General features: G+C 41.7%; 2 protein-coding genes across 7 annotated transcripts in view; one reads left to right on the forward strand and one right to left on the reverse strand.

Annotated features, from left to right (window-relative positions):
• The window catches only part of LOC118388930 (solute carrier family 12 member 5-like), a 289,966-nt gene extending 283,311 nt beyond the window's left edge, over nt 1-6,655 (forward strand). For all 3 annotated transcript variants that reach the window (XM_035778534.2, XM_052527249.1, XM_035778535.2), the window contains one exon: nt 2,430-6,655. In XM_035778534.2, coding sequence (XP_035634427.1) covers nt 2,430-2,521 — 92 coding nt within the window. In that variant the 3' untranslated portion in view covers nt 2,522-6,655. The remainder of the gene's footprint in view (nt 1-2,429) is intronic.
• A 13,685-nt stretch (nt 6,656-20,340) lies between these two features.
• Nucleotides 20,341-26,949, reverse strand: part of LOC118388932 (phospholipid transfer protein-like) — a 37,340-nt gene continuing 30,731 nt past the window's right edge. For 3 of the 4 annotated variants that reach the window (XM_035778543.2, XM_035778542.2, XM_035778544.2), the window contains 3 exons: nt 21,871-21,934; nt 21,648-21,724; nt 20,341-21,292 (listed from right to left, as the gene is read on the reverse strand). In XM_035778543.2, coding sequence (XP_035634436.1) covers nt 21,197-21,292; nt 21,648-21,724; nt 21,871-21,934 — 237 coding nt within the window. In that variant the 3' untranslated portion in view covers nt 20,341-21,196. The remainder of the gene's footprint in view (nt 21,293-21,647; nt 21,725-21,870; nt 21,935-26,949) is intronic. The other variant, XM_035778545.2, reaches the window with a different exon arrangement.

A 26,949-nucleotide genomic window follows, 5' to 3' on the forward strand; every position in this document is an offset into this window, starting at 1 on the left:
GGATTGACAGAGGCATTCAAGGACTTAGAGGGACATAAATTAGGTTACTTATAAAACTGTTATGGCTACTAGCGGAATCCCTCGACAACATCCGGTGAAATGGCAGAGCGCCAAATTCAAATTAAATTACAATAAATATTAAACTTTCATGAAATCACACATGCAATACACCAAATTAAAGCTAAACTTGTTGTTGATCCAGCCAAAATGTCAGATTTCAAAAAGGCTTTATGGCGAAAGCAAACCATGCTATTATCTGAGGATAGCACCCCATCAAACAAACACAGACAATCGTGTTTCAACAGGCGCAACACGAAACTCAGAAATAAAGATATAATTCATGCCTTTCCTTTGACGAGCTTTTCTGTTGGCACTCCAATATTTCCCATAAACATCACAAATGGTCCTTTTGTTAAATTAATTTTGTTGTTATATATCCAAAATGTACATTTATTTGGCACGTTTGATCCAGAAAAACACTGGTTCCAACTCGCGCAAAATGACTACAAAATATCTCATAAGTTACCTGTAATCTTTGTCCAAACATTTCAAACAACTTTCCTAATGCAACATTAGGTATATTTTAACATAAATAATCGATACAATTTAAGACGGGATAAACTGTGTTCAATACCGGAAGAAAACAATGTGGAGCGTGCTTTCAGGTCACGCGCCTCTAACAAGCAGTACACTTCACTCGGCCCTCGATCTGAACTGCCCTACTTCTTCATTACACAAAGGAAAAACATCAACCGATTTCTAAAGACTTTTGACATCCAGTGGAAGTGATAGGAACTGCAAGCAAGTGCCTTAGAAATCCATATCCCCATAGAATACCCATTGAAAAGAGAGTGACCTCAAAAAATAAATCCAGGATGGTTTGTCCTTTGGGTTTCACCTGCCAAATAAGTTCTGTTATACTCACAGACATCATTCAAACAGTTTTAGAAACTTCAGAGTGTTATCCATCCAAATCTACTAATACTATGCATATATTTGCTTCTGGGCATGAGTAGCAGACAGTTTACTTTGGGCACGCTTTTCATCCAGACATGAATATACTTGCTCCGAGCCCGAACAGGATTTATATTATGACTTCCAATGTTCATGGGACAATGTACATTTGCTGCAGCACTACGACAACTCAGAGACACAATGGTAGGGATTATCTGAGCAGGGCTTGGTTCATTGATAAGTCATTGTCTAGGAGCCAAGATGATTTGGATGGACTCTGTCATTCCTGTAAAGCGTCTTCTGTTTCCAGAAGGTGACAAAGGTTTATCTCTAAACGTTATGCCAATGTAAGGGGCTTAATATAGTTGTATTCCAGCCACTAGGGGTACTCAGGTGAAGCCCAAGGGAAATAAAGAAATATAGTTTAAGTGAATTGGGGAGAGGAAGAACGTGCTGTAAACTGCTGTTACATGTATGATTAAATATGATTCAAGTCAAGTAAACAGTACCTTTCACGGTGTAGTTTATATTATAAGCTCATAGAAAGGGTAACACCAACAAAGCTACAGTAATCTTTTAGCCAGGTATGTAATGCTAGTAGCCTGCTGATGAATCTTTCACAGGCGCGGTCCAACGATGGTACCTGGCCTGAAATAATTGGCTGCTTTTTTAGAAACTTTCAAAGCTAGAATCAGTTTTTAAAAATCAATTTTCAGCAGTTCCGAGCTAGCCCTCCTGATGTTGTTTGACCCCACACGGACTCCAACAGCATCAGCCCCCTGGCTTCCACAGCATCTTTCTGTAGGATCTTTAAATGAACATACTATAGCTTTACTCATGTTAACACTCCCATGGAGTTTACAGAATGGAGTATGTCTTAAGTCATCTTCACACCGCTTATCTGCCCATAGAAGCTGTGTCGTTACAAATAAGTATCTTATCTTGTTTTTTAGTTTTTGTTTGCTTTTTTGTGTCCACCACACTGGGGTAGTGGGCTGAAGATGCCTGAAGATGTGTTCTGGGAGAGGGGTGGAGGGTAGTCTGGTGGAACATGAACCTTACCTCCCACTTCCCCAATGTGGGATGGTTATTTCTAATGGCTGTCGATGGTATTATATGCCTATGATTAAATCGTTTTTTTTTAAGAAAGAAAAAAAGAAACAGATTTCGGAGGACGCATGAGTTGTAGCGATGAGACAAGATAGTAACTACTAACAATTTGATACCACGAAATTGGGGAGAAAAGGGGGTAAAATAAAAAATGTATATACAAAAAAGTAATTGGAATCAAAAAAATACATTAAAAAACTATTTATAATAAAGAGAGAAATTATTATAAAAAATTGTCGGAGGTAGGTAAACATTTAAATTAAATAAATATTAAGCAAGTAAGTATCTGGCTACTAGTAAAAGTAAGCATAACGCTACAGAGGTGCACCAGTTAGTTGTTTTCCTTATCTTTTGCGCGCTCTCAGACATGGAGTTCCTGGAGGTCCTGACTGAAGGTCTCAACAGGGTTCTACTGGTTCGCGGTGGCGGTCGTGAGGTCATCACCATCTACTCTTGAGAGAGCAGCCCCCCCCCCCAAGTCCCTGATCCCCCCTTCCATTTGTTTCTGTCAGACACTCCGCTCACACCCAAGCAATACCCCATCTCACCTTGCGTCTCTTCATGCTATCTTCTGTTTGCCTTAAAACACAGTCTCACACACACAAACACAGAATCTATTCAGACTAGTAGGATGCTATTTAGATTACCTCACACACTTTAGAGCCTTTTTCCGGTCCTATAAGATGTCAGAGGTAGCCTCTTTTAGCTTCATATCCAGACCACATATCATCTAGAGCAGATGGCTCAGAGACTTCGCCTCCCTGTCCGTGACTCAAATAACCTACAAAGGAAAGGTTTAGTCCACTTCCAATTCACCCAGCAAGATTATCAATCAGTACTCTGAAATGAAATAGCGTGAAATACTGCCCTGTGCTGATTGCAGGTAGCCATCACTGTCCAGTTCCACACCCTTTGTGCTATTCATAGCTGCCTATTGGTCAATCCACTGGTCACTTGGTTATGGAGTCAAGGATACAGAGGGTTAGGTGAGCTGGGTTGTTCAGTGTGATGTGTGTGTCTGTGTGTGTTTAAGGCTGCGTTTGCACAGGTAGCCCAATTATGATGTTTTCTTCAGTAATTGGTATTTTGACCAATCAGATAAGCTCTGAAAAAGATCTGATATGATTGGTCAAAAGACCAATTATTGGAAAAAAACATCAGAATTGGGATGCCTGTGTAGACGCAGCTTAAGCGTCTCATTCATCCGATTGTGCTTTGTTATGAGGGGATGTTTTAGAGTGCCATCGATTTGGAGTCACCTACCTATCAACATGGAGTAGCCTAACGCAAGACTGAACAGTGGTTAGTGGAGGAGGATGAGGATGTTGACGTTGTGTAGCTAGTCGTGTATATAAGACCCTGCGAAACCACAGCGAAGAGAGAATACCAAAAGACTCCTGTGGGAAACCCTGTTCATTAAGTGCGGAGATGACCACCATCGAGAAAGACTGCTACCCATGGTCATGGTTTGTGGTTTGAAGAGAACTTGGTCATTCTTTTAATCAGGGTAAGTTGTGGACGAAGGAACAAAGTTTGGAGGAAGATGGGAGAGAAACGAACAAGCCTCCGTGATGACATAGATCGTGCTCTATGAACTTTGACCTCATCTTGAGTACTCTGCAACATGTCGCTGTACTTTGTTTTTGCTCTCGCACTGTCATCATATTTATACTTCTCCCTTTTCCCCCTTTCTAAGTGTCTATGTGTCCCGTCTAGATCCAGCCACTGTTAGTGCCAAAAACAACAAGGCTCGCTTGACTTAAGATATTGATACGTTGTTAAACTGTGAGGAGCGTTCTTAGCGGAAAGGTCGTCTGACAGAAAAGCAGGGGCTCTTTCTCAATGTTCTTTCCTTGATTCCTACTATCCCCTTTGCTCGCCTCCTTGGACAGAGGAGAGACAAAGAATCGAGGAAAGTCAATTGAAAAAGAGCCCCTGCTCTTATGTCAGACGACCTTTCCACTAAGAACGAGAAACTGAAAAGAGACAGGGAAATATTATGAGCAGTGAGTTCATCATTGTCAGACACCCACACCCCTTGACCCCAGTGTGGATCACTGTAAATAGTGTAAAAGCTCTGACGCGTTGTTAATTATGAGTGTAGTATGTTTGTGACTTACTAAAAAGCTTCTAGTGGAGAAAATGTTCCTTCTCTCAAAGGGTCGGTTCAAAACTGCTTTTGGATGGCTTAGGCTCCTATCACTATGGTAACTGTCACTGTATCCCTGACGAGTACTGCACCTGCACTGTCCCCCACTGTGCAACAGGTGATTTAATGAATTTACCAGTTCATTAAATGAACATTTTTCCACCTAGAAAACAAAATGTTGTTTATGTTTATAGACAAAAGTTATGCATATTTATATAATAGAGATATAATTTTAATTATCGCAAAAAAATATATGTTGTTTTGCCAAATTTAGATATGTTTACATGTGCCATATAAAAAAAATATTTTTTAAATGAAATCGATCTATGAAAGTCTAATATTGATTTAAATTACAGAGTACAAATTGTGCATTAGGTTGAAGGGTTAGTGTGCAATTAAAAAATAATAGATATAAAAAGTGATGGAATGGAGAAGGGTTACACAGCTATGAAACTCACCCCTTCCGTAACACTGAACCCTATGCAGTATAATCCAAATATGTGATTTCGTATCCACAAAATTGGCACAGATTTGAGCCAATATGTATGGCCCTGACAATGAATGGATTATTAGCTAATTACAACAAAGACGTATAAAGTGCATTTTGAAAGGAATGTGCAATAGCTGAAATTTGGTCTCACATATTCATGTTATTTTTTTACTCATCTATTTTGTATGTAGATTTCATATGTATAAGGAATTTATTAATATATCACAATGACAACCATCATCATGTATTTATTTTGTGTTTTGAAAGTCACTTGCACTTGTAGTGGAACTACGAAAAAATATATATATAATATATAATAGAGGGTTCAAAACAACAAATTAAACTAGTTTATAGAGCTGTTGAACCCAGTATTTATGTTTAAAGTGTTGTTTGAAAGTCACTCATATGTTGTGAATTCTGCTAATATTAGAGTTATTTGTAAATGAACACATCTAAAGGAACATACAAAAGATATCAGAAAAAGGGTAGGCATATATAGAAATACATATCAATGCTGGTGATTTGTCTCCTCCAAGACTTGACCCGGCTTTACCTATTAACTATTGACCTGAGAGTCTTTCTGGACAGGAGTCATTTTCAGCTTTGGAAGAGAACTTTCCTGAATATATTATACGGTATCTTGAGGCAATACTTATACCATTATGGTGCAATGTGTTTGGGAGTCCGGGGGCAGTCCCCCCTCCCCAGTGCTTTTTTATTATTTTCACAAATGGCACTCTTGATTATTCCATCCTCTTCAATCCACATTTAGTCTAGAGAAACTCTTAGCCCAGACTGCAACTTTGAACGTTTTATCAAGTTGAATTGACAACAATCGTGCAATAAAGTGTTGTTAGAACTTAAAGATAGTAAAGTTCTTTGTTTTACATTTTGATTGATGTGTGAAATGTTAACTGCAATTCACTGGTAGTTCTCTGCCAGTTACATCAGATCTCTTACTAGAGCAAACTCTAGCGACTGGTCTAGCCACTGCTAGTTTTTACATATGGCCAATATATGACTACAACCATATGACTCTCTCCTATTATTACACCATTTGATTAATAGACACTTATATCAACTTTCAAAATACTTGGCTATTTTGGAATTTTACTACAACATTGCCTGCATTGACTGAGCCTTTAATCTATTTATAAAGAAAATATCTCAAATGTTGGTGAAAAAAGGATTTATGGGAAATTAGTTTGTTTGAATTTCCAATGTGTTTTATAATTACTGTTTGCATGGTCTTATGTGGAAATATTTGTTTCAGTGGTATATGGTGTGATGACTTATATGTACAAGGCAAGTGGTTTGGAAGGGGAGTGTCCTCCATCTACACTAGGGCTCCCTTTGGGGGTCTGTGATTAAACTACAAGACATTGCTTTGGTCACAGAAAAAACAACTTGAGAATGATTGCCTCGTGGTTACATAGTTAGACATTGAAAACAAGTATTTTGCAAAAAAAAGTATAAGTTCACAATATTGTTGTCAATCTTGCTAAATTAATGTTGCGTAACGTAATATGAGTTTATGCGTTGAATAGATGGGCCTGAGAGATGTTCCTTTTGCTTTGTATATAACACTGCAGTCAAAAACAGTAGCCTATGGCGATGTTTGTTGTCCTTTGTTGTACACTGTTTTATCACTGTGGACAAAGTCTTAGCGTTTTGTAAGATTATGTGCAATATTGTTTTTTACTTGGGGAATCATTTTTCATTTGGTTGTATAACATTGTTGTTTTTCATTAGAACACATTAACAACTGACAAGTTGGTGGTGTGCTCATTAGAATGTTTAGAGCCAGGTCTTATGGACCATAAAGTTATTTTGTGTTCATCTCCTCTGTGGTGGGTGAGACAGAAAAGCACTTTATCTAGAGCTAACACTTGTTGTGATTGAAGGTTAGAGGACATAATCAGTGTTTAATAAAAACTAACTTGCCCAGTTTACACACCGATTCATAGCTTCCTCTGGTGGTATGAGTGTGTACTGCAGCCAGTTGGAGTAAGATCTGGGTGATAGTGGGATATCGAGATCAGATCTTGACATTACTCTGCAGTTTTTCACTGCAATTATATACTAACTTTTCATTTAATTTTCTTCCTTTCACTTTAAGTATGTGCAAGGGCAGTTTTGGCATGCAGTAAAACTATTTGGTTGTTTTTCTTTTCTCCATTTCGGGGGGGAATAAATCACAGTAGATGGTTGATTTATAAAAAAAACAAATACTCTGTTCTTGCTAATGATTTAGGGTGAGATAATTATTTATAATAAAATAAACAGGTTTGGAGAGCCTTTAAGCACAAAATATATTGGTGAATAAAAAATTGTGGTTTGATTCATCCTGAAGTTGCCATATTAAATGGTTTAATCCATGAGATATTGCAAGGTGAGAACTGTACAATAGGGGTTGAACAGTAGTGCTATAAATCTACCCTAATAATCCTCACTAATCATGGAACTATGATGACAACGGTCCAGTCATGAACCACGCGCCACGCTCTAGGTTTAAGCTGCTACGTATGACCTGTGTTCCAGAATGATTCATTTTCCAACCAGTGGCGACCCATCATTCAGAGCAGAGCCCCACCTGTTTTGAGACCCATATTTTTTGCAACCCCCCCCCCCAAAAAAAACAGGGCTGTTTTGCATGTTATTTTGGCATTAATACGTGTCACATATCAGTTTGCAAACAATGTAAAAAATATATAGATATCATTGAGTTAATAAAGCTGCATACTAACATGGTCTCTTTTTTGTTTTCTTGAATAAGACAGCGCCAAAATGCAGGTGTAGCTCAGTGCTTTCTGTGGTGGTGGGGCAAGCCGGCAGAAAATACGGAGCGTTGCGCCGTTATTGTCTCAGTGTTCTGTCACTCATTGGGACACTACGTCACCGCCAAGTCTAAGGGTAGAGCTAGAAAATTCTAGCCCCTTGGGTGCTGCCATAGAGTTACATTAGAAGTTCCCATCCAAGAAGACAAATCACGTTATATGTACAGTAGCTTTGATTGGACTGATCATATCAACATCCTACTTTCAAAATCTTAGCTAGCGGCCTCTCAAGTGGCGCAGTGGTCTAAGGCACTGCACAACAGTGCTAGCTGTGCCACTATAGATTCTGGGTTTGAGTCCAGACTCAAACCGGGAGACCCATGGGGCGGCGCACAATTGGCCCAGCATTGTCCGGGTAAGGGGAGGGTTTTGCCGGCAGGGGTGTCCTTGTCCCATCACGCACTAGCGACTCCTGTGGCGGTCCGGACGTGGTGCACGCTGACACGGTAGTCAGGTGTCTCCTCCGACACATTGGTGCTGACCCGGGTTAAGTGTGCATTGTGTCAAGAAGCAGTGTGGTTTGGTTGGGTTGTGTTTTGGAGGATGCATTGCTCTCGACCTTCGCCTCTCCCGAGTCTGTACGGGAGTACGGGACAAGACTATAACTACCAATTGGGAAGAAAAAGAGGTAAAACATATACACTGCTCAAAAAAATAAAGGGAACACTAAAATAACACATTCTAGATCCAACTTTGATGTAATGTCCTTAAAACTAGTCAAAATGAGGCTCAGTGGTGTGTGTGGCCTCCATGTGCCTGTATGACCTCCCTACAACGCCAGGGCATGCTCCTAATGAGGTGGCGGATGGTCTCCTGAGGGATCTCCTCCCAGACCTGGACTAAAGCATCCGCCAACTCCTGGACAGTCTGTGGTGCAACGTGGCGTTGGTGGATGGAGCGAGACATGATGTCCCAGATGTACTCAATTGGATTCAGGTCTGGGGAACGGGCGGGCCAGTCCATAGCATCAATGCCTTCCTCTTGTAGGAACTGCTGACACACTCCAGCCACATGAGGTCCAGCATTGTCTTGCATTCGGAGGAACCCAGAGCCAACCGCACCAGCATATGGTCTCACAAGGGGTCTGAGGATCTCATCTCGGTACCTAATGGCAGTCAGGCTACCTCTGGCAAGCACATGGAGGGCTGTGCGGCCCCCCAAAGAAATGCCACCCCACACCATGACTGACCCACCACCAAACCGGTCATGCTGGAGGATGTTGCAGGCAGCAGAACGTTCTCCACGGCGTCTCCAGACTCTGTCACATGTGCTCAGTGTGAACCTGCTTTCATCTGTGAAGAGCACAGGGCGCCAGTGGCGAATTTGCCAATCTTGGTGTTCTCTGGCAAATGCCAAACGTCCTGCACGGTGTTGGGCTGTAAGCACAACCCCCACCTGTGGACGTCGGGCCCTCATTACCACCCTCATGGAGTCTGTTTCTGACCGTTTGAGCAGACACATGCACATTTGTGGCCTGCTGGAGGTCATTTTGCAGGGCTCTGGCAGTGCTCCTCCTTGCACAAAGGCGGAGGTAGCGGTCCTGCTGCTGGGTTGTTGCCCTCCTACGGCCTCCTCCACTTCTCCTGATGTACTGGCCTGTCTCCTGGTAGCGCCTCCATGCTCTGGACACTACTCTGACAGACACAGCAAACCTTGCCACAGCTCGCATTGATGTGCCATTCTGGATGAGCTGCACTACCTGAGCCACTTGTGTGGGTTGTACACTCTGTCTCATGCTACCACTAGAGTGAAAGCACCGCCAGCATTCAAAAGTGACCAAAACATCAGCCAGGAAGCATAGGAACTGAGAAGTGGTCTGTGGTCACCACCTGCAGAACCACTCCTTTATTGGGGATGTCTTGCTAATTGCCTATAATTTCCACCTGTTGTCTATTCCATTTGCACAACAGCATGTGAAATTTATTGTCAATCAGTGTTGCTTCCTAAGTGGACAGTTTGATTTCAAAGAAGTGTTATTGACTTGGAGTTACATTGTGTTGTTTAAGTGTTCCCTTTATTTTTTTGAGCAGTGTATATTAAACAATCTCAGCTAGCACACATCATCATTAATCAAGTCGACAATCTACTGGCAAATCCTTTTTAATCCTTGACATATTAAGAGAAATGATGAAGAGAAATTATAGATAAAACGTATCGGTGCTCATCGGCAATTGGACATTACACAACAAGTTTGAAATCGCAAATTCAACAAAGAGTGGTTTGGAAAGAATCAGTGACAGTGGCTAACTGCAAGCATTTCAAATCAATCACTAGCCTGCTATTCAGTGGGGTGGCTGTGTGGTCCCAAATCTGGGATTAAGGGTCTCTTTTCCACGTTTAAAATTATAAACATTCAACATTGACCATGCGGTCAATGAAGCATGATGTGTGCCGTGCTCAATACAACTTGGCTTCAGTGAGTTCAAGACAAGTGGGAAGTCAGGAATAAACAAGCTCCGAAAGGGCAAATACGTTTTGTACGGTCATCCAACTCGGAATTGTAAATCCGGCCACTTTCTAGAGCTACGACCTGAAGATCAATGACGTCATCATGATTCAACCTTGTATTTTTCTGAGTTCCCAGTTGTTTTGAAAGCACCATAAATCCAGAGAAACCAGACTTCGATGACAGAATTTGGCCACGAAGGACCACCGCACCATTTTCCTGTTCAAGCAAGCACAGCACAACAAGGTGAGTCCAAAAATGTATTGTATGCTGCTGCATAGATGATGTAATATGCCAGGGAGATATGTATACTGTAGCCAAGCAAGTAATACTAAGTGTGTGTTGTGTAGTAAGTTGTTCATAGCCCATGTGCCTCACCCTAATAATTTGCTATATTTACCCCTATTAGTTTTATCTACTGCTCTGACTAGGTGGTGCACATGTAGCTTATAACCTGTTTTAGAGAAACGTAATCATCAAATATTGTAAGAGATGTCATTGTCTGCTTATATGCCCCATTTTATTTATCCTTCGGATCTGACTTGGTGTACATGGAGTACACTGTAAGAACGGATCATGTTCTAAATTCTGTCGCTGTAAATTTCAAAAGTGCTAAACAAATATTTATGTTGACTAAGTCTGTCCTAGCTCGCTCATTACTACTATAATTTGCGCATGGCTAAAGAAGCCTATGGCTTGGGTCTCCAAATTTCATCCCTGTAAGTTAAGGCCAACATTTCACGGTGGAAAAGTTGATATGCTTCAGTTTTCTGCCATATGACTAGTTTTACATGTCTCCAGTAATCATAAGGTACAACTAGAATGTAGCCTATTGAGAATGTGTTCAGAATGGAGATCAATTAAAGATAGTCATTAAATCATAAGCATAAGCTATTTATTGCCGTTTCAGAACCATGCATTGATTTAAAAACACCTCGCTACGTACACCTCTTGGAAGAGGGAACACAACACCTTTCTACAACTCAACTCCCCGTGGAGTGAAAGATGAATGGGATTGTAGGTGCGGGTAAGGATGACAAAGGCAGAGAATTGACCATTTACTGAGAATTTATTCCTTCACACTGTACATTTTGGGAAAAGGGGCTGGACAGAACCAAAGCAAAGAAAGTAAAAGTTAGAGCCCCCTCTCCTAACTTACCTAGCTAACCACTACTTACCTAATATTTTAGCACCACCTGGTGCGCTAACCAAAATACAGGGGGTGGTCCGCCCAGGTCTTACCTAGTGTGCATAGACAGTAAATACTACAGGTTATGTATGCCCGCAGGCCTCTTGCCTAAGCACTCCCTAGGTGCCTTCCCCTTCCCCCCTGGGAACAAAAAGCCTGTCTTTGAACAACAACCAACACAGGACATAACCCTCAGCTCCTTCTCAGCAACAACCAACACAGGACATACAAATAAGCTCTCTGTCTGAGCAACAAACACAGAAAATAACCATCAACTCTCTCTCAGCAAAGGAACACTGGCTTTTCTAGCTGGAGAAGGAGTCTGTCATGGGATACAGTTGTATCCTCTGACGAGACGGTGGGGTCAGCTCCAATTAGCAATGGGGCCGACCAATCAACTGCTTGGGGGAATCCAGGAAGCCATTTCCTGAAACATACACATACAAGCAAAACCACAACACAGAAACTGGGGAAAGTAACACACCTTTTCATGATCTGTAGGCATCAAGTGAAAATGTGTTGGGAGAGCGATTTGATGAATTCTGAAAATTGCCACATTCAGTTCTTCAACCCATGGTAATGTTGGAAGATTAGTGTACATAGAATTATAATAGGGAGAATAGTGTACAACTGGTCTATTGCCCGCATGGGTTTGGATGGGAATTTACATAAAAAGCATTGTCATGTGCAACAGCACAATTTCAAGCAATGACAGTCTACCAGAGAGAGATGGAGGGAAAACAAGTAGGATAAAATTAGATGGTAAAACAGAATGGCTGTTAAGACAGTAAAATAGAACTAATAGGCGTTAATTAACGTTACAATATATTTTCAAGTCACCTCGCACAGCCGCGATCGGTCGTGTGTTTTCCAGTTGGGACTTCAAAGTAGAAGTTCTGATCTTCTTTCGGGATCACGGGGAAAACTGCATTTTCTTTGCGACTGAGGCTGAGCATGTTTGTTTACTTTTTGTATTGTCTTCATCAACTGACGCATACACTGCAATGGCCAAATTATCGACCAAGATGCGAAATAATACAAATTTGGGTCTCCAGAAACGAATAGTAAACAACAAACCAGCAACCATCCCAATTTGAGGTGCGGAACCTAACAGTCTGCGCAATTTGATACGCGCTAGTCGTTACTAGTTACAACAGCCACAAAGCCATAATTATATCTAAACCCCGCCTATTTGTACACTTTCTCTACTTAAAATATATTTTAAGCCTATCGTTAACCACACCGCTAACATTAGTCATAACCCTAAATTAAGACCAACAAACACATTTTTGTTTTAATTGATATAGCCTAGGTTTACTTTGTGGCTGTCGTAACTAGTGACAACCCATCACGAGCTCCAACTAACAAATTATTAACATTGCATGAAATTTTACCCAAAAATGTTTAATTTGGGTTGTCCCTGCTGTTGGGAGCGTCGGGGACTATTGGGGCACCTGAAGCAGATACAATAAAGTTCCTCCCTGGGCTTCAAAAGCAGCCTAACTTCAAACAGTACTCAGGATACTTCAATGTGGCTGACAACAAACCCCTTCACTACTGGTGAGTTGCTAACGTTAGCTGGGGTCATTCCGACAATGCTGTGCCTTTTCTATCCCCAGGAAATATCACTTCTTACTTAGTGAAATGTGGATTCCAAAATACTTAAAATATAAGGTCAGGAGTCCTTTACCTTAAAAACACAAAAATGTACATCTTAAAGGGATATTTTATGCGTTTTGAAAACATTTTCAGTGGATGTAGGCATTTTCCCCATGGCCCCTGATGTTATTCATCAACTTCCATGAGAAATATAAGCCATTATAATAACATTTTAAATCTTCATTATTTTCTAGTTCTTATTTACATTTTCTCTTATCAATAACCCTTTATTCATGATTATTGTATTTTATTTAAGATTTTCGGTGTGTCACTGATAACACTTTTCACCCTGTTAACGTCAGTTTGTTGTAATTCTCAATTTAAAGAAAACAACCCTTTCCTACAATGACATTCAATAAACTTCATAATTTCTTTGATGGGAAAACATATAAACACTCAGTTGTATCTATTTTCCCGTGTTTTATGTTGTTAGTCTGAGTTCAATCCCTGGCATCTCCACTCCTTTTAGGGGCTCCAGAGTGGCACAGTGGTCTAAGGCACTGCATCTCAATGCTAGAGGTGTCACTACAGACCCTTGTTCGATTCCAGGCTGTATGGGGAGGCCCATACAGCCTGGAACGGGTTAGGGTTTGGCCGGGGTAGGCCGTCATTGTAAATAATCATTTGTTCTTAACTGATTTGCCTAATAAAATAAAGGTGAAATATATATATTTTTTAAATGTCTCACTCATAAATGTCCTCCCTGTTAGACAACATTAGTTGTATATAAAATGTACAACATTTCAAAATGTTCAAATATCCTGTTCAAGTTTTCATCATTATGAAGCTCAATCTTACTCACTCACAGAGCTATGGCTAATTTATGCTTTCACAAAAAAAATGCACAAAAAAATGTGCAGAGTTTCACAGAGCAACTATCATCATTACTGCCGTTAAGCATGGTGTGTACTTCCAAGAAATGGCTAATTAAAATCAATGATCATTCGGGATACTGTACTGCTGCTGGATCAGCCTACCTGTGCTTGGCAATAATAATGAGTGATTCTTTTGGCGATAACGATTGGTAAATTTGGCTCAAGCGCACTTGGTCAGAAACAATAGATCATTAATATTTAGAGCTTTTTTTGGAAGTACATACCCTGTGTAATGGCAGTAATGACTGTAGTTACTCTGTGAAACTACATATTTTGGTGGGTACCAAATGTATTTTGACATTATAACAATGCAGATTAATGGGACTTTGAATTGAAGGATTCTGGGCATCGGAGGAGATCTTTTCTCCTGTGTTTGGCGCTGACAGAGATGGACACCACGCTTCGCGTTCTTAGGAAACTATGCAGTATTACCCCAGGAAATCTTAAGTCTTATTACATACAGCCGGGGGGAACTATTGGATATAAGACCAACGTCAACTTACCAACATTACGACCAGGAATACCACTTTCCCGAAGCGGATCCTCTGTTTGGACCACCACCCAGGACAATGGATCGGATCCCAGTAGGCGACCCAAAACAACGGCGTCGCAGAAGGGGCAGACGGAGCGGTCAGGCTCCGTAGACGGGCACATCGTGCACCGCTCCCGAGCATACTACTCGCCAATGTCCAGTCTCTTGACAACAAGGTAGGCGAAATCCGAGCAAGGGTTGCCTTCCAGAGAGACATCAGAGACTGTAACGTTCTCTGTTTCACAGAAACATGGCTCACTCGAGACACGCTATCAGAGTCGGTACAGCCACCTGGTTTCTTCACGCATCGCGCCGACAGAAACAAGCATCTCTCTGGTAAGAAGAAGGGCGGGGGTGTATGCCTTATGATTAACGAGACGTGGTGTGATCATAACAACATACAGGAACTCAAGTCCTTTTGTTCACCTGACTTAGAATTCCTTACAATCAAATGTCGACCGCATTATCTACCAAGAGAATTATCTTCGATCATAATCACAGTCGTATATATTCCCCCCCAAGCAGACACATTGACGGCCCTGAAAGAACTTCATTTGACTCAATGTAAACTGGAAACCACATATCCTGTAGCTGGAGATTTTAACAAGGCTGAAAACAAGGCTCCCTAAACTTTACCAGCATATTGATTGCGCGACCCGGGCTGGCAAAACCCTGGATCATTGTTATTCTTATTATGATTAAAGCCCTCCCCTGCCCTCCTTTCGGAAAATCTGAACACAACTCCATTTAGTTTCTCCCAGCCTATAGACAGAAACTAAAACAGAACACCATGCCTTTGTTCACCTGGTCCGACTTTCCACGCTTCAAGATTGCTTCGATCACGTGGACTGGGATATTTTCCGCATAGCGTCGAACAGCAACATTGATGAATACGCTGATTCGGTGAGCGAGTTTATTATGCATTGGTGATCATGTACCACAGCGTCTATTAAAACCTTCCCCCCAGAAACCATGGATTGAGGGCAGACAAACCACTGCTTTTAATCAGGGCAAGGTGACCGGAAACATTACTGAATACGAACAGTGTAGCTATTTTCTCCGAAGGCCATCAAACGAGCTAAGCGTCAGTATAGAGACAAAGTGGAGTCGCAATTCGACAGCTCACATATATGTGGCAGAGTCTACAGTCAATCACGGACTACAAAAAGAAAACCAGCCCCGTCACAGACCACAATGTCTTCCCAAACAAACTAAACAACTTCTTTGCTCGCTTTGAAAAATACAGTGCCACTGACACTGCCCGCTACCAAAACCTGCTGGCTCTCATTCACTGCAGCCAATGTGAGTAAAACATTTAAACGTGTTAACCCTCACAAGGCTGCAGGCCCAGACGGCATCTCTAGCCGCGTCCTCAGAGCATGCGCAACCAGCTGGCTGGTGTGTTTACAGACATATTCAATCAATCCTTATCACAGTCTGCTGTTCCCACATGCTTCAAGAGGGCCACCATTGTTCCTGTTCCCAAGAAAGCTAAGGTAACTGAGCTAAATGACTACCGGACCATATCACCTCCACCCTACCTGACACCCTAGACCCACTCCAATTTGCTTACCGCCCCAATAGTTCCACAGACGATGCAATCGCAATCACACTGCCCTAACCCATCTGGACAAGAGGAATACCTATGTAAGAATGCTGTTCACCGACTACAGCTCAGCATTTAACACCATAGTATCCTCCAAACTCGTCATTAAGCTCGAGACCCTGGGTCTCGACCCCGCCCTGTTCAACTGGGTCCTGGACTTCCTGACGGGTCGCCCCCAGGTGGTGAGGGTAGATAACATCTCCACCCCGCTGATCGTCAACACTGGGGCCCCACAAGGGTGCGTTCTCAGGCCTCTCCTGTACTCCCTGTTCACCCATGACTGCGTGGCCACGCACGCCTCCAACTCAATCATCAAGTTTGCGGACGACACAACAGTGGTAGGCTTGATTACCAACAACGACGAGACGGCCTACAGGGAGGAGGTGAGGGCCCTCGGAGTGTGGTGTCAGGAAAATAACCTCACACTCAACGTCAACAAAACTAAGGAGATGATTGTGGACTTCAGGAAACAGCAGAGGGAACACCCCCTATCCACATCGATGGAACAGTAGTGGAGAGGGTAGCTAGTTTTAAGTTCCTCGGCATACACATCACAGACAAACTGAATTGGTCCACTCACACTGACAGCGTGGTGAAGAAGGCGCAGCAGCGCCTATTCAACCTCAGGAGGCTGAAGAAATTTGGCTTGTCACCAAAACACTCACAAACTTCTACAGATGCACAATCGAGAGCATCCTGGCGGGCTGTATCACCGCCTGGTACGGCAACTGCTCCGCCCTCAACCGTAAGGCTCTCCAGAGGGTAGTGAGGACTGCACAACGCATCACCGGGGGCAAACTACCTGCCCTCCAGGACACCTACACCACCCGTTGTTACAGGAAGGCCATAAAGATCATCAAGGACATCAACCACCAGAACCACTGCCTGTTCACCCCGCTATCATCCAGAAGGCGAGGTCAGTACAGGTGCATCAAAGCTGGGACCGAGAGACTGAAAAACAGCTTCTATCTCAAGGCCATCAGACTGTTAAACAGCCACCACTAACATTGAGTGGCTGCTGCCAACACACTGTCATTGACACTGACCCTACTCCAGCCATTTTAATAATGGGAATTGATGGGAAATTATGTAAATATATCACTAGCCACTTTAAACAATGCTACCTTATATAATGTTACTTACCCTACATTATTCATCTCATATGCATATGTATATACTGTACTCTACATCATCGACTGCATCCTTATGTAACACATGTATCACTAGCCACTTTAACTATGCCACTTTGTTTACTTTGTCTACACACTCATCTCATATGTATATACTGTACTCGATACCATCTACTGTATGCTGCTCTGTACCATCACTCATTCATATATCCTTATGTACATGTTCCTTATCCCCTTACACTGTGTATAAGACAGTAGTTTTGGAATTGTTAGTTAGATTACTTGTTGGTTATCACTGCATTGTAGGAACTAGAAGCACAAGCATTTCGCTACACTCGCATTTAACATCTGCTAACCATGTGTATGTGACAAATAAAATTTGATTTGATTTGATTTGACTGCGGAAGAGCACCCCCTATCCACATCGACAGGACAGTAGTGGAGAAGGTGGAAAGTTTTAAGTTCCTCAGCGTACACAAACTGAAATGGTTCACCCACACAGACAGCGTGGTGAAGAAGGCGCAGCAGTGCCTCTTCAACCTCAGGAGGCTGAAGAAATTTGGCTTGTCACAGAAAACATTCACAAACTTTTACAGATGCACAAACGAGAGCATCCTTTCGAGCTGTATCACCGCCTGGTACGGCAACTGCTCCGCCCTCGTCCATAAGGCTCTCCAGAGGGTAGTGAGGTCTGCACAACGCATCTCCAGGGATAAACTACCTGCCCTCCAGGATACCTACACCACCCGATGTCACAGGAAGGCCAAAAAGATAATTAAGGACAACAACCACCAGAGCCACAGCCTGCTCACCCCGCTATCATCCAGAAGGTGGGGTCAGTACAGGTGCATCAAAGCTGGAACCGAGAGACTGAAAAACAGCTTCTATCACAGCTTCTATCACTTCTATCGCCATCAGACTGTTAAACAGCCATCACTAACATTGACTAGCTGCTGCCAATATACTGACTCAAATCTCTAGCCACTTTAATAATAAAAAATTGGATGTAATAAATGTATCACTAGTCACTTTAAACAATGCCACTTTATATAATGTTTACATACCCTACATTACTCATCTCATATGTATATACTGTACTCTATACCATCTACTGCATCTTGCCTATGCCGCACGGCCATCGTCTTCCATATATTTACATGTACAAATTTTTATTCATGGCTTTACACGTGTGTGCGTAGAAGGTAGTTGTTGTGAAATTGTTACATTACTTGTTAGATATTACTGCACGGTCGGAACTAGAAGCACAAGCATTTCACTACACTCACATTAACATCTGCTAACCATGTGGTTGTGACCAATAACATTTGATTTGATTTGAAGCGTTTCGTTAGCCTGAACCCAGATCTGTTTATGCCAATTTGTCAACCATAGGAGTTGGCTGTCTGTACTGCACCAACTGATCTGGAACCAGGGATAGATAGTGTGTTGTTGTCCTAGCCTTGGAGTTTTGTATGGCTTCTGCTTTGGGTGTTTGATCATGCTGTGATAAGACATGCTGCTGTACCCTGCCAGATGAAATTCAGATATAAAGGCCATTGTGTGATTAGATATTTGTAGATGGGAGAAATACGATCAAGATTTTTCATTCACCATCGCATTGATTTCAGCTTCTTGCATTTGTTGATTGTATGTATTCAGTGTTCGATGGTACACAAGGCAAGGGTGTGGTTCATCCACTATGGGGTGAATCCTAACTTGCTCTTAAGTAAAACATGTTGTTCGTCTCCCATTGACATCAATGCATAACTATGTGGAAATTCAACTTAAGTGGAAGTTAGGATTTGGCCTTAAGTAATTGCCTTAAATAGCATTCTATGTACTCAAAGGGATCTGTTCACTGTCAGAAATTGTGTTTTGAGAAAGAACAAATGCTTCCAGATGTACAGTAATGAAATTATATAATAATAAACTGCAGTTATGTGCCTCATCACAGAAATGAATACTTGGAACCACTTTGATAAAAAGGGAATGTGTCAATGCTTCAGCTGTTTTCACATTGATTCTGTCATGATTTTATAATTACATTTACATTTAAGTCATTTAGCAGACGCTCTTATCCAGAGCGACTTACAAATTGGTGCATTCACCTTATGACATCCAGTGGAACAGCCACTTTACAATAGTGCATCTAAATCTTTTAAGGGGGGGGGGGGTGAGAAGGATTACTTTATCCTATCCTAGGTATTCCTTAAAGAGGTGGGGTTTCAGGTGTCTCCGGAAGGTGGTGATTGACTCCGCTGTCCTGGCGTCGTGAGGGAGTTTGTTACACCATTGGGGAGCCAGAGCAGCGAACAGTTTTGACTGGGCTGAGCGGGAACTGTACTTCCTCAGTGGTAGGGAGGCGAGCAGGCCAGAGGTGGATGAACGCAGTGCCCTTGTTTGGGTGTAGGGCCTGATCAGAGCCTGGAGGTACTGAAGTGCCGTTCCCCTCACAGCTCCGTAGGCAAGCACCATGGTCTTGTAGCGGATGCGAGCTTCAACTGGAAGCCAGTGGAGAGAGCGGAGGAGCGGGGTGACGTGAGAGAACTTGGGAAGGTTGAACACCAGACGGGCTGCGGCGTTCTGGATGAGTTGTAGGGGTTTAATGGCACAGGCAGGGAGCCCAGCCAACAGCGAGTTGCAGTAATCCAGACGGGAGATGACAAGTGCCTGGATTAGGACCTGCGCCGCTTCCTGTGTGATTGTATGTATTCAGTGTTGTGAGCATGAACCTACAGGAACGGGCCACCGCCTTGATGTTAGTTGAGAACGACAGGGTGTTGTCAGGATCACGCCAAACATGTTCTTAGCGCTCTGGGAGGAGACACAATGGAGTTGTCAACCGTGATGGAGATCATGGAACGGGCAGTCCTTCCCCGGGTGGAAGAGCAGCTCCGTCTTGCCGAGGTTCAGCTTGAGGTGGTGATCCGTCATCCACACTGATATGTCTGCCAGACATGCAGAGATGCGATTCGCCACCTGGTCATCAGAAGGGGGAAAGGAGAAGATTAATTGTGTGTCGTCTGCATAGCAATGATAGGAGAGACCATGTGAGGTTATGACAGAGCCAAGTGACTTGGTGTATAGCGAGAATAGGAGAGTGCCTAGAACAGAGCCCTGGGGGACACCAGTGGTGAGAGCGCGTGGTGAGGAGACAGATTCTCGCCACGCCACCTGGTAGGAGCCCTGTCAGGTAGGAATGAATACGTGGAACCACTTTGATGCCCAACTCGGAGAGGGTGGAGAGGAGGATCTGATGGTTCACAGTATCGAAGGCAGCCGATAGGTCTAGAAGGATGAGAGCAGAGGAATAAATAAAACTGTTCTTTACCAATAATTCAGGTGAGTGATTTGTCAGAGATTACAAGAAAATGTTGTTTTTGTCTGTTTATGAATTTTGGGATTGATTTATTAAACACATTGTCATACTGAATGTTGTTCGGTTAGGCCCTAGTTACACATGTAAGGAAAGCCTTTCAATCATTGAATAGTCTTTGCAGGTATGAAGCCATATTTACAAAATTACATTTTTTTTTGTTAACATTCCTTAAACATTTCATTTCTCATATAGTACATTTTATTCTCACCAGCTAGCACTCCATTTGACTAATGGTAAAGTAAAGAAGCCATTTTTTTTGTAGAAACACATTTTAAATTTGTTTTAAGTTTAGCATATATTATACATTATACAATGCATTGTCATTTTTAAAAGGATGGTGGAGAGCACACAATTAATTCCTGACATTAGCATGGGCATTGACATGACCATGGGCAATTCTTATGACGCGAGGTCAGGTATTGTTTTGAGTAGTACACTCACATACAGTATGTGCCCTTCTGAGGCAAGAATGTTGATGATTTATCTCTATAGACTATTAAAAAATTAGGCAACTATAAAAGTATCTTTAAAGCACTTTTCAAAATAGCAATAAATAGGAAAAAAAATACTAAAGTTGTGGTATTATTATGGTGATCTTTCTACATAAGTATGATTTGTGTTGTCCATTTCGCTCTCATATATATTGGACAGATTGCAGCCTAGCTTATTAATTTGGATTCTTAAAAGATTTTGAATCCGCATGGTTTGGTGAAATTGTTACAGTAGAGTCTGCTCCATGTTGTAGATAAGGCATGTGCCCTTGAGGACATAGAAACACAGGATTGGATGGGTGTTTATCTAAGATATCTATCCTTGGTTATTGCTGGTGGATAATTCTCTTTAGATGGCGTTCTCGGCATCAGCCTGGATTTTCCTCTCGATCATCTCCCTTAGGCCCTTGCTGAAATGTAGGTTTGCCCCAATGATGAGGTAACCCTGAAAGGTCAAGTGAAAGGTGAGAGAAGCTGATTTAGCTGCGGTTCATCAACAGGGCCACATTCAGAAGGCAAACGTTATGTAACGTACTGCATAGAAATAAGAATAGAGCTGAAGTGATTAATTTTTCAATATGGCATAGAGGTGTTCTACATAATATTTCTATCTGAACATTCCTCGATGTTGTGCCCTGCTGATTGGCCAAGATGTCAAGATGATGTTGTAGGAGGTTATGATTGTCATTAATAATTTTGGACAATTGCCACTCAGATAATACTGAACAAGCTAGAATTTGATTAGTATATCAAATGTGTTGTTCTCGCATAGTAGAAGTAACAGAAGCCTTGAGACTTACGTTATGATACTCCACCACTTCCTCTATGAAGTCCATACCATCTGCAAGAGGGATAGCGACGCCTCTCTTGGTCCAGTCTGAAATTGAATTACGGATGAAGGATTAAAAATACAAGGTCAACAATTTTGAAAAAATATGTTTTTGTTATCTGAGTTACATGTTTTATGTACATTTTGAGTATTTATTGTGGGGTTAAACTGGTCTGCTTTAAAATGATACTCACTATTGATTATGGGTACTATTGAGATCTGCAACATAGTCTTGAGGGGGACTTGTAAGGGAATAAGCTATAGAGACAGAACAAAGAGAAAATGGTATTTATTTAAATAGGCAAGCCAGTTAAGAACAAATTCTTATTTACAGTGACGGCCTACCCATGCCAACCCCTAACCCGGACAACGCTGGGCCAATTGTTCGCCACCCTATGGGACTCCCAATCACGTCATTTGTAATACAGCCTGGAAACGAACCAGGTTCTGTACTGATGCCTCTAGCACTGAGATGCAGTGCCTTAGACCACTGCACCACTCGGGAGCCCATACCTGTAAAATATTACTGTAAGGGTTAATGGTAGGGGAGACTGTGGATGGTTCTCTCACAGGCTGGTTGTCAAACGTGTATTTTTAGATTAGGTCATCCACCTGGTCAATTCATGTCTTCATCACAAAGATGAGGGGAATTGTTTTAATGTTTTTCAAAGGTGAAATTAAAAAGGTCTTTGTTAATGTAATAACATATGTTTACAGGACTTCAGAAAGGTGTTGAACCCATAGCTATACATACAGTGCCTTGCAAAAGTATTCACCCCCTTGGTATTTTTCCTATTTTGTTGCATTACAACTTGTAATTTAAATTGATTTTGATTTGTATTTCATCTAATGGACATACACAAAATAGTCAAAATTGGTGAAGTGAAATGAAAAAAATAAATAAACGAAAAAGTGGTGTGTGCATATGTATTCACCCCCTGTGCTATGAAGCCCCTAAATAAGATTTGGTGCAACCAATTACCTTCAGAAGTCACAATTAGTTAAATAAAGTCCACCTGTGTGCAATCTAATTGTCACAAGATCTGTCACATGATCTCACCTGTTCTGCCCCAGAGTCTGCAACACCACTAAGCAACCACCAAGCAAGCGGCACCACCAAGCAAGCGGCACCACCAAGAAAGCGGCACCACCAAGAAAGCGGCACCACCAAGCAAGCAGCACAATGAAGACCAAGGAGCTCTCCAAACAGGTCAGGGACAAAGTTGAGGAGAAGTACAGATCAGGGTTAGGTTATAAAAGAAATATCAGAAACTTTGAACATCCCATGGAGCACCATTAAATCCATTATTAAAAAATTGAATGAATATGGCACCACAACAAACCTGCAAAGAGAGGGCTGCTCACCAAAACTCACAGACCAGGCAAGTAGGGCATTAATCAGAGAGGCAGCAAAGACACCAAAGATAACCCTGAAGGAGCTGCAAAGCTCCACAGCGGAGGATGGAGTATCTGTCCATAGGACCACTTTAAGCCGTACACTCCACATAGCTGGGCTTTATGAAAGAGTGGCCAGAAAAAAAGCCATTGCTTAATGAAAAAAATAAGCAAACACATTTGGTGTTCATAAAAAGGCATGTGAGAGATTCCCCAAACATATGGAAGAAGGTATTCTGGTCAGATAAGACTACAATTGAGCTTTTTGGCCATCAAGGAAAATGCTATGTCTGGTGCAAACCCAACACCTCTCATCACCCTGAGAACACCACAGTGAAGCATGGTGGTGGCAGCATCACGCTGTGGGGATGTTTTTCCATCTGCGGGGACTGGGAAACTGATCAGAGTTGAATGAATGATGGATGGTGCTAAATACAGGGAAATTCTTGAGGGAAACCTGTTTCAGTCTTCCAGAGATTTGAGACTGGGATGGGAGGTTCACCTTCCAGCAGGACAATGACCCTAAACATACTGCTAAAGCAAGAGTTGTGTGATTTAAGGGGAAACATTTAAATGTATTGGAATGGCCTAGTCAAAAAGCCCAGACCTCAATCCAATTGAGAATCTGTGGTATGACTAAAAGATTGCTGTACACCAGTGGAACCCATCTTACTTGAAGGAGCTGGATCAGCTTTGCCTTGAAGAATGGGCAAATATCCCAGTGGCTAGATGTGCCAAACTTATAGAGACATACCCCAAGAGACTTGCAGCTGTAAATGCTGCAGAAGGTGACAACAAGGTTTTGACTTTTTTTTTTTTTTTGGGGGGTGAATAGTTATGCATGCTCAAATGTGAAGTTTTTTTTCTTATTTCTTGTATGTTTCACTTTTTTATTTTATTTTGCATCTTCAAGGTGGTAATCATGTTGTGTAAATCAAATGATACCAACCCCCCCAAAATCTATTTTAATTCCAGGTTGTAAGGCAACAAAATAAGAAAAATGCCATGGGGGGTGAATACTTTCGCTAGCCACTGTATGTTACAGAGATCAATAGAACACAGACCGTGGGGTAAAGTGCAACGACGGTGTCATTGGCGGCCATTAAAATAATCTGATCTAACCAAGTGGATATTCGTAAAATACGTCATAATAAATGTGTTCTAACAGGCCCACAATGTCATTACTAAAATCCTAATTTGGATATATTTGGCTGTTTTCACTGCATAATATTTAGGTGTCCTTTTCATAATTAGAAAACAAATCTAAATGCTAACTCCAGTTCAATTAAACTGATAGCATAGCTAGCGACTTAGAGTAGTGAGTTCAAACATTTTCTCGTACTAGTCCCCGTGGGAAACAAACCCACAACTCTGGCATTGCAAGCGCCATTATCTACCAACTGAGCCACACGGGACCAACGTGTTGGGGTTGATAACTATTCAAGGATATACTCAGATTTGTACCACACTATTGTGTGAAATAAACAAACAATAGCCTAAATGTAGACACATTTTTATGGGCAGCAATGAAAAGATTCTGAATCTTTCTCCCACGGGCTGCCCACGGGGGGATGTGTGTGTGGCATTTCCATTGATTTGGTCAAATTCCATTTACCACATCACCCATAGACATAGTTACACAGTAAATCAAGGAGAGTTGACATCACAGGGTAAATAAATGTAGAGTTCAATTGACTACTGGAGTTATCTTAACCCTCAACAGAGTGATATGCTGCCTGGAGTTAATGTTGATACGTGGAGTTGATTGGGACTGAGTACTTTTAACTCCATTAAGAGTAACCAGATACAGCAAAGATGGGGGATAAATGAAGACTCAGGCTGTTTACCATTGTTTACTACTGTCTGTTTACTTAAGGGGTGGCTCTCCCATATACACCAATGTGATAGCAGCTGAGTCTGGGCTACTTAGTTCATTGACTTCCATTGAAACAGAAAAATGAGGGAGTGTCATTGTCATATTTCCCAGCATGCTCTGTTGCAGGGTGATTTCTAGAATTGTTTGTTTCAATATCTGTGTTTCCACAGATAGAAAAATATCTTATGCTACACATTGATATGTAACATACATTTTCCTAAACTCTAATCTCTAAGTGGTTGGCTTTATTGACTCGGTTAATGACAAGCAGTGGTGGGAAAAGTACCCAAATGTCATACTTGAGTAAAAGTGAAGATACCTTAATAGAAAATGACTCAAGTACAAGTGAAATTAAAAGGAAAATACTACTTGAGTAAAAGTGAAAGTATTTGTTTTTAAATATACTTAAAAGTATGCTGTTTTGTTTATTCCATGTGTAACTCTGTGTTGTTGTATGTGTCGAATTGCTATGCTTTATCTTGGCCAGGTCGCAGTTGCAAATGAGAACTTGTTCTCAACTAGCCTACCTGGTTAAATATATATTTTTTTAAGTAAATGTAATTGATAAAATGTACTTAAGTATCAAAATAAAGTATTTAAAGAAATTAATCCTTATATGAAGCAAACCAGACGGCACGATTTTACTTGTTTTTTAAATTTACGGATAGCCAGGGGCACACTCCAACACTCAGACATAATTTACAAATGAACCATTTGGGTTTAGTGAATCTGCCAGATCAGGTAGTAGGGATGACCAGGGGTGTTCTCTTAATAAGTGTGTGGTGAATAGGACCATTTTCCTGTCCTGGTAAGCATTCAAAATGTAACAACTACTTTCGGGTGGCAGGGAAAATGTATGGAGTAAAAAGTACATTATTTTCTTCTGCAATGTAGTGATTGTAAAGTACTTAGACAAAAAAAATACTAAAGTAAAAATACTTTAAAGTACTACTTAAGTACTTTACACCACTGCTGACAATTTTATGTTTTATAAACCAGTTGTGAAAACACTCCCTTTGATATAGAGACTGTTCTCTCTTTTGACGAACATATCAAGACTGTTTCAAGGACAGCTTTTTCCATCTACGTAACATTGCAAAAAATCAGAAGCTTTCTGTCCAAAGATTATGCAGAAAAATGAATCCATGCTTTTGTTACTTCTAGGTTAGACTACTGCAATGCTCTACTTTCCGGCTACCCGGATAAAGAACTAAATAAACTTCAGTTAGTGCTAAATACAACTGCTAGAATCCTGACTCGAACCAAACAATTTAATCATATTACTCCAGTGCTAGCCTCCCTACACTGGCTTCCTGTCAAGGCAAGGGCTGATTTCAAGGTTTTACTGCTAACCTACAAAGCATTACATGGGCTTGCTCCTACCTATCTCCCTGATTTGGTCCTGCTGTACATACCTACACGTACGCTGCGGTCACAAGACGTAGGCCTCCTAATTTTCCATAGAATTTCTAAGCAAACAGCTGGAGGCAGGGCTTTCTCCTATAGAGCTCAATTTTTATGGAATGGTCTGCCTACCCACGTGAGAGACTTAAACCCGGTCTCAACATTTAGGTCGTAAAACTGACGACTCATCTCTTCAGTGGGTCATATGATTGAGTGTAATCTGGCCCAGGAGTGTGAAGGTGAACGGAAAGGCTCTGGAGCAACGAACCACCCTTGCTGTCTCAGCCTGGCCGGTTCCCCTCTTTTCACTGGGATTCTCTGCCTCTAACCCTATTATAGGGGCTGAGTCGAGTCACTGGCTTACTGGGGCTCTTTCATGCCGTCCCTAGGAGGGGAGTGAGTGGGTTGAGTCACTGATGTGATCTTCCTGTCTGGGTTGGCGCCCCCCCTTGGGTTGTGCCGTGGCGGAGATCTTTGTGGGCTATACTTGGCCTTGTCTCAGGATGGTAAGTTGGTGGTTGAAGATATCCCTCTAGTGGTGTGGGGGCTGTGCTTTGGTAAAGTGGGTGGGGTTATATCCTTCCTGTTTGGCCCTGTC

This window comes from Oncorhynchus keta, chromosome 10 (assembly GCF_023373465.1).
Source record: "Oncorhynchus keta strain PuntledgeMale-10-30-2019 chromosome 10, Oket_V2, whole genome shotgun sequence".
NCBI classification, from domain to species: domain Eukaryota; kingdom Metazoa; phylum Chordata; class Actinopteri; order Salmoniformes; family Salmonidae; genus Oncorhynchus; species Oncorhynchus keta.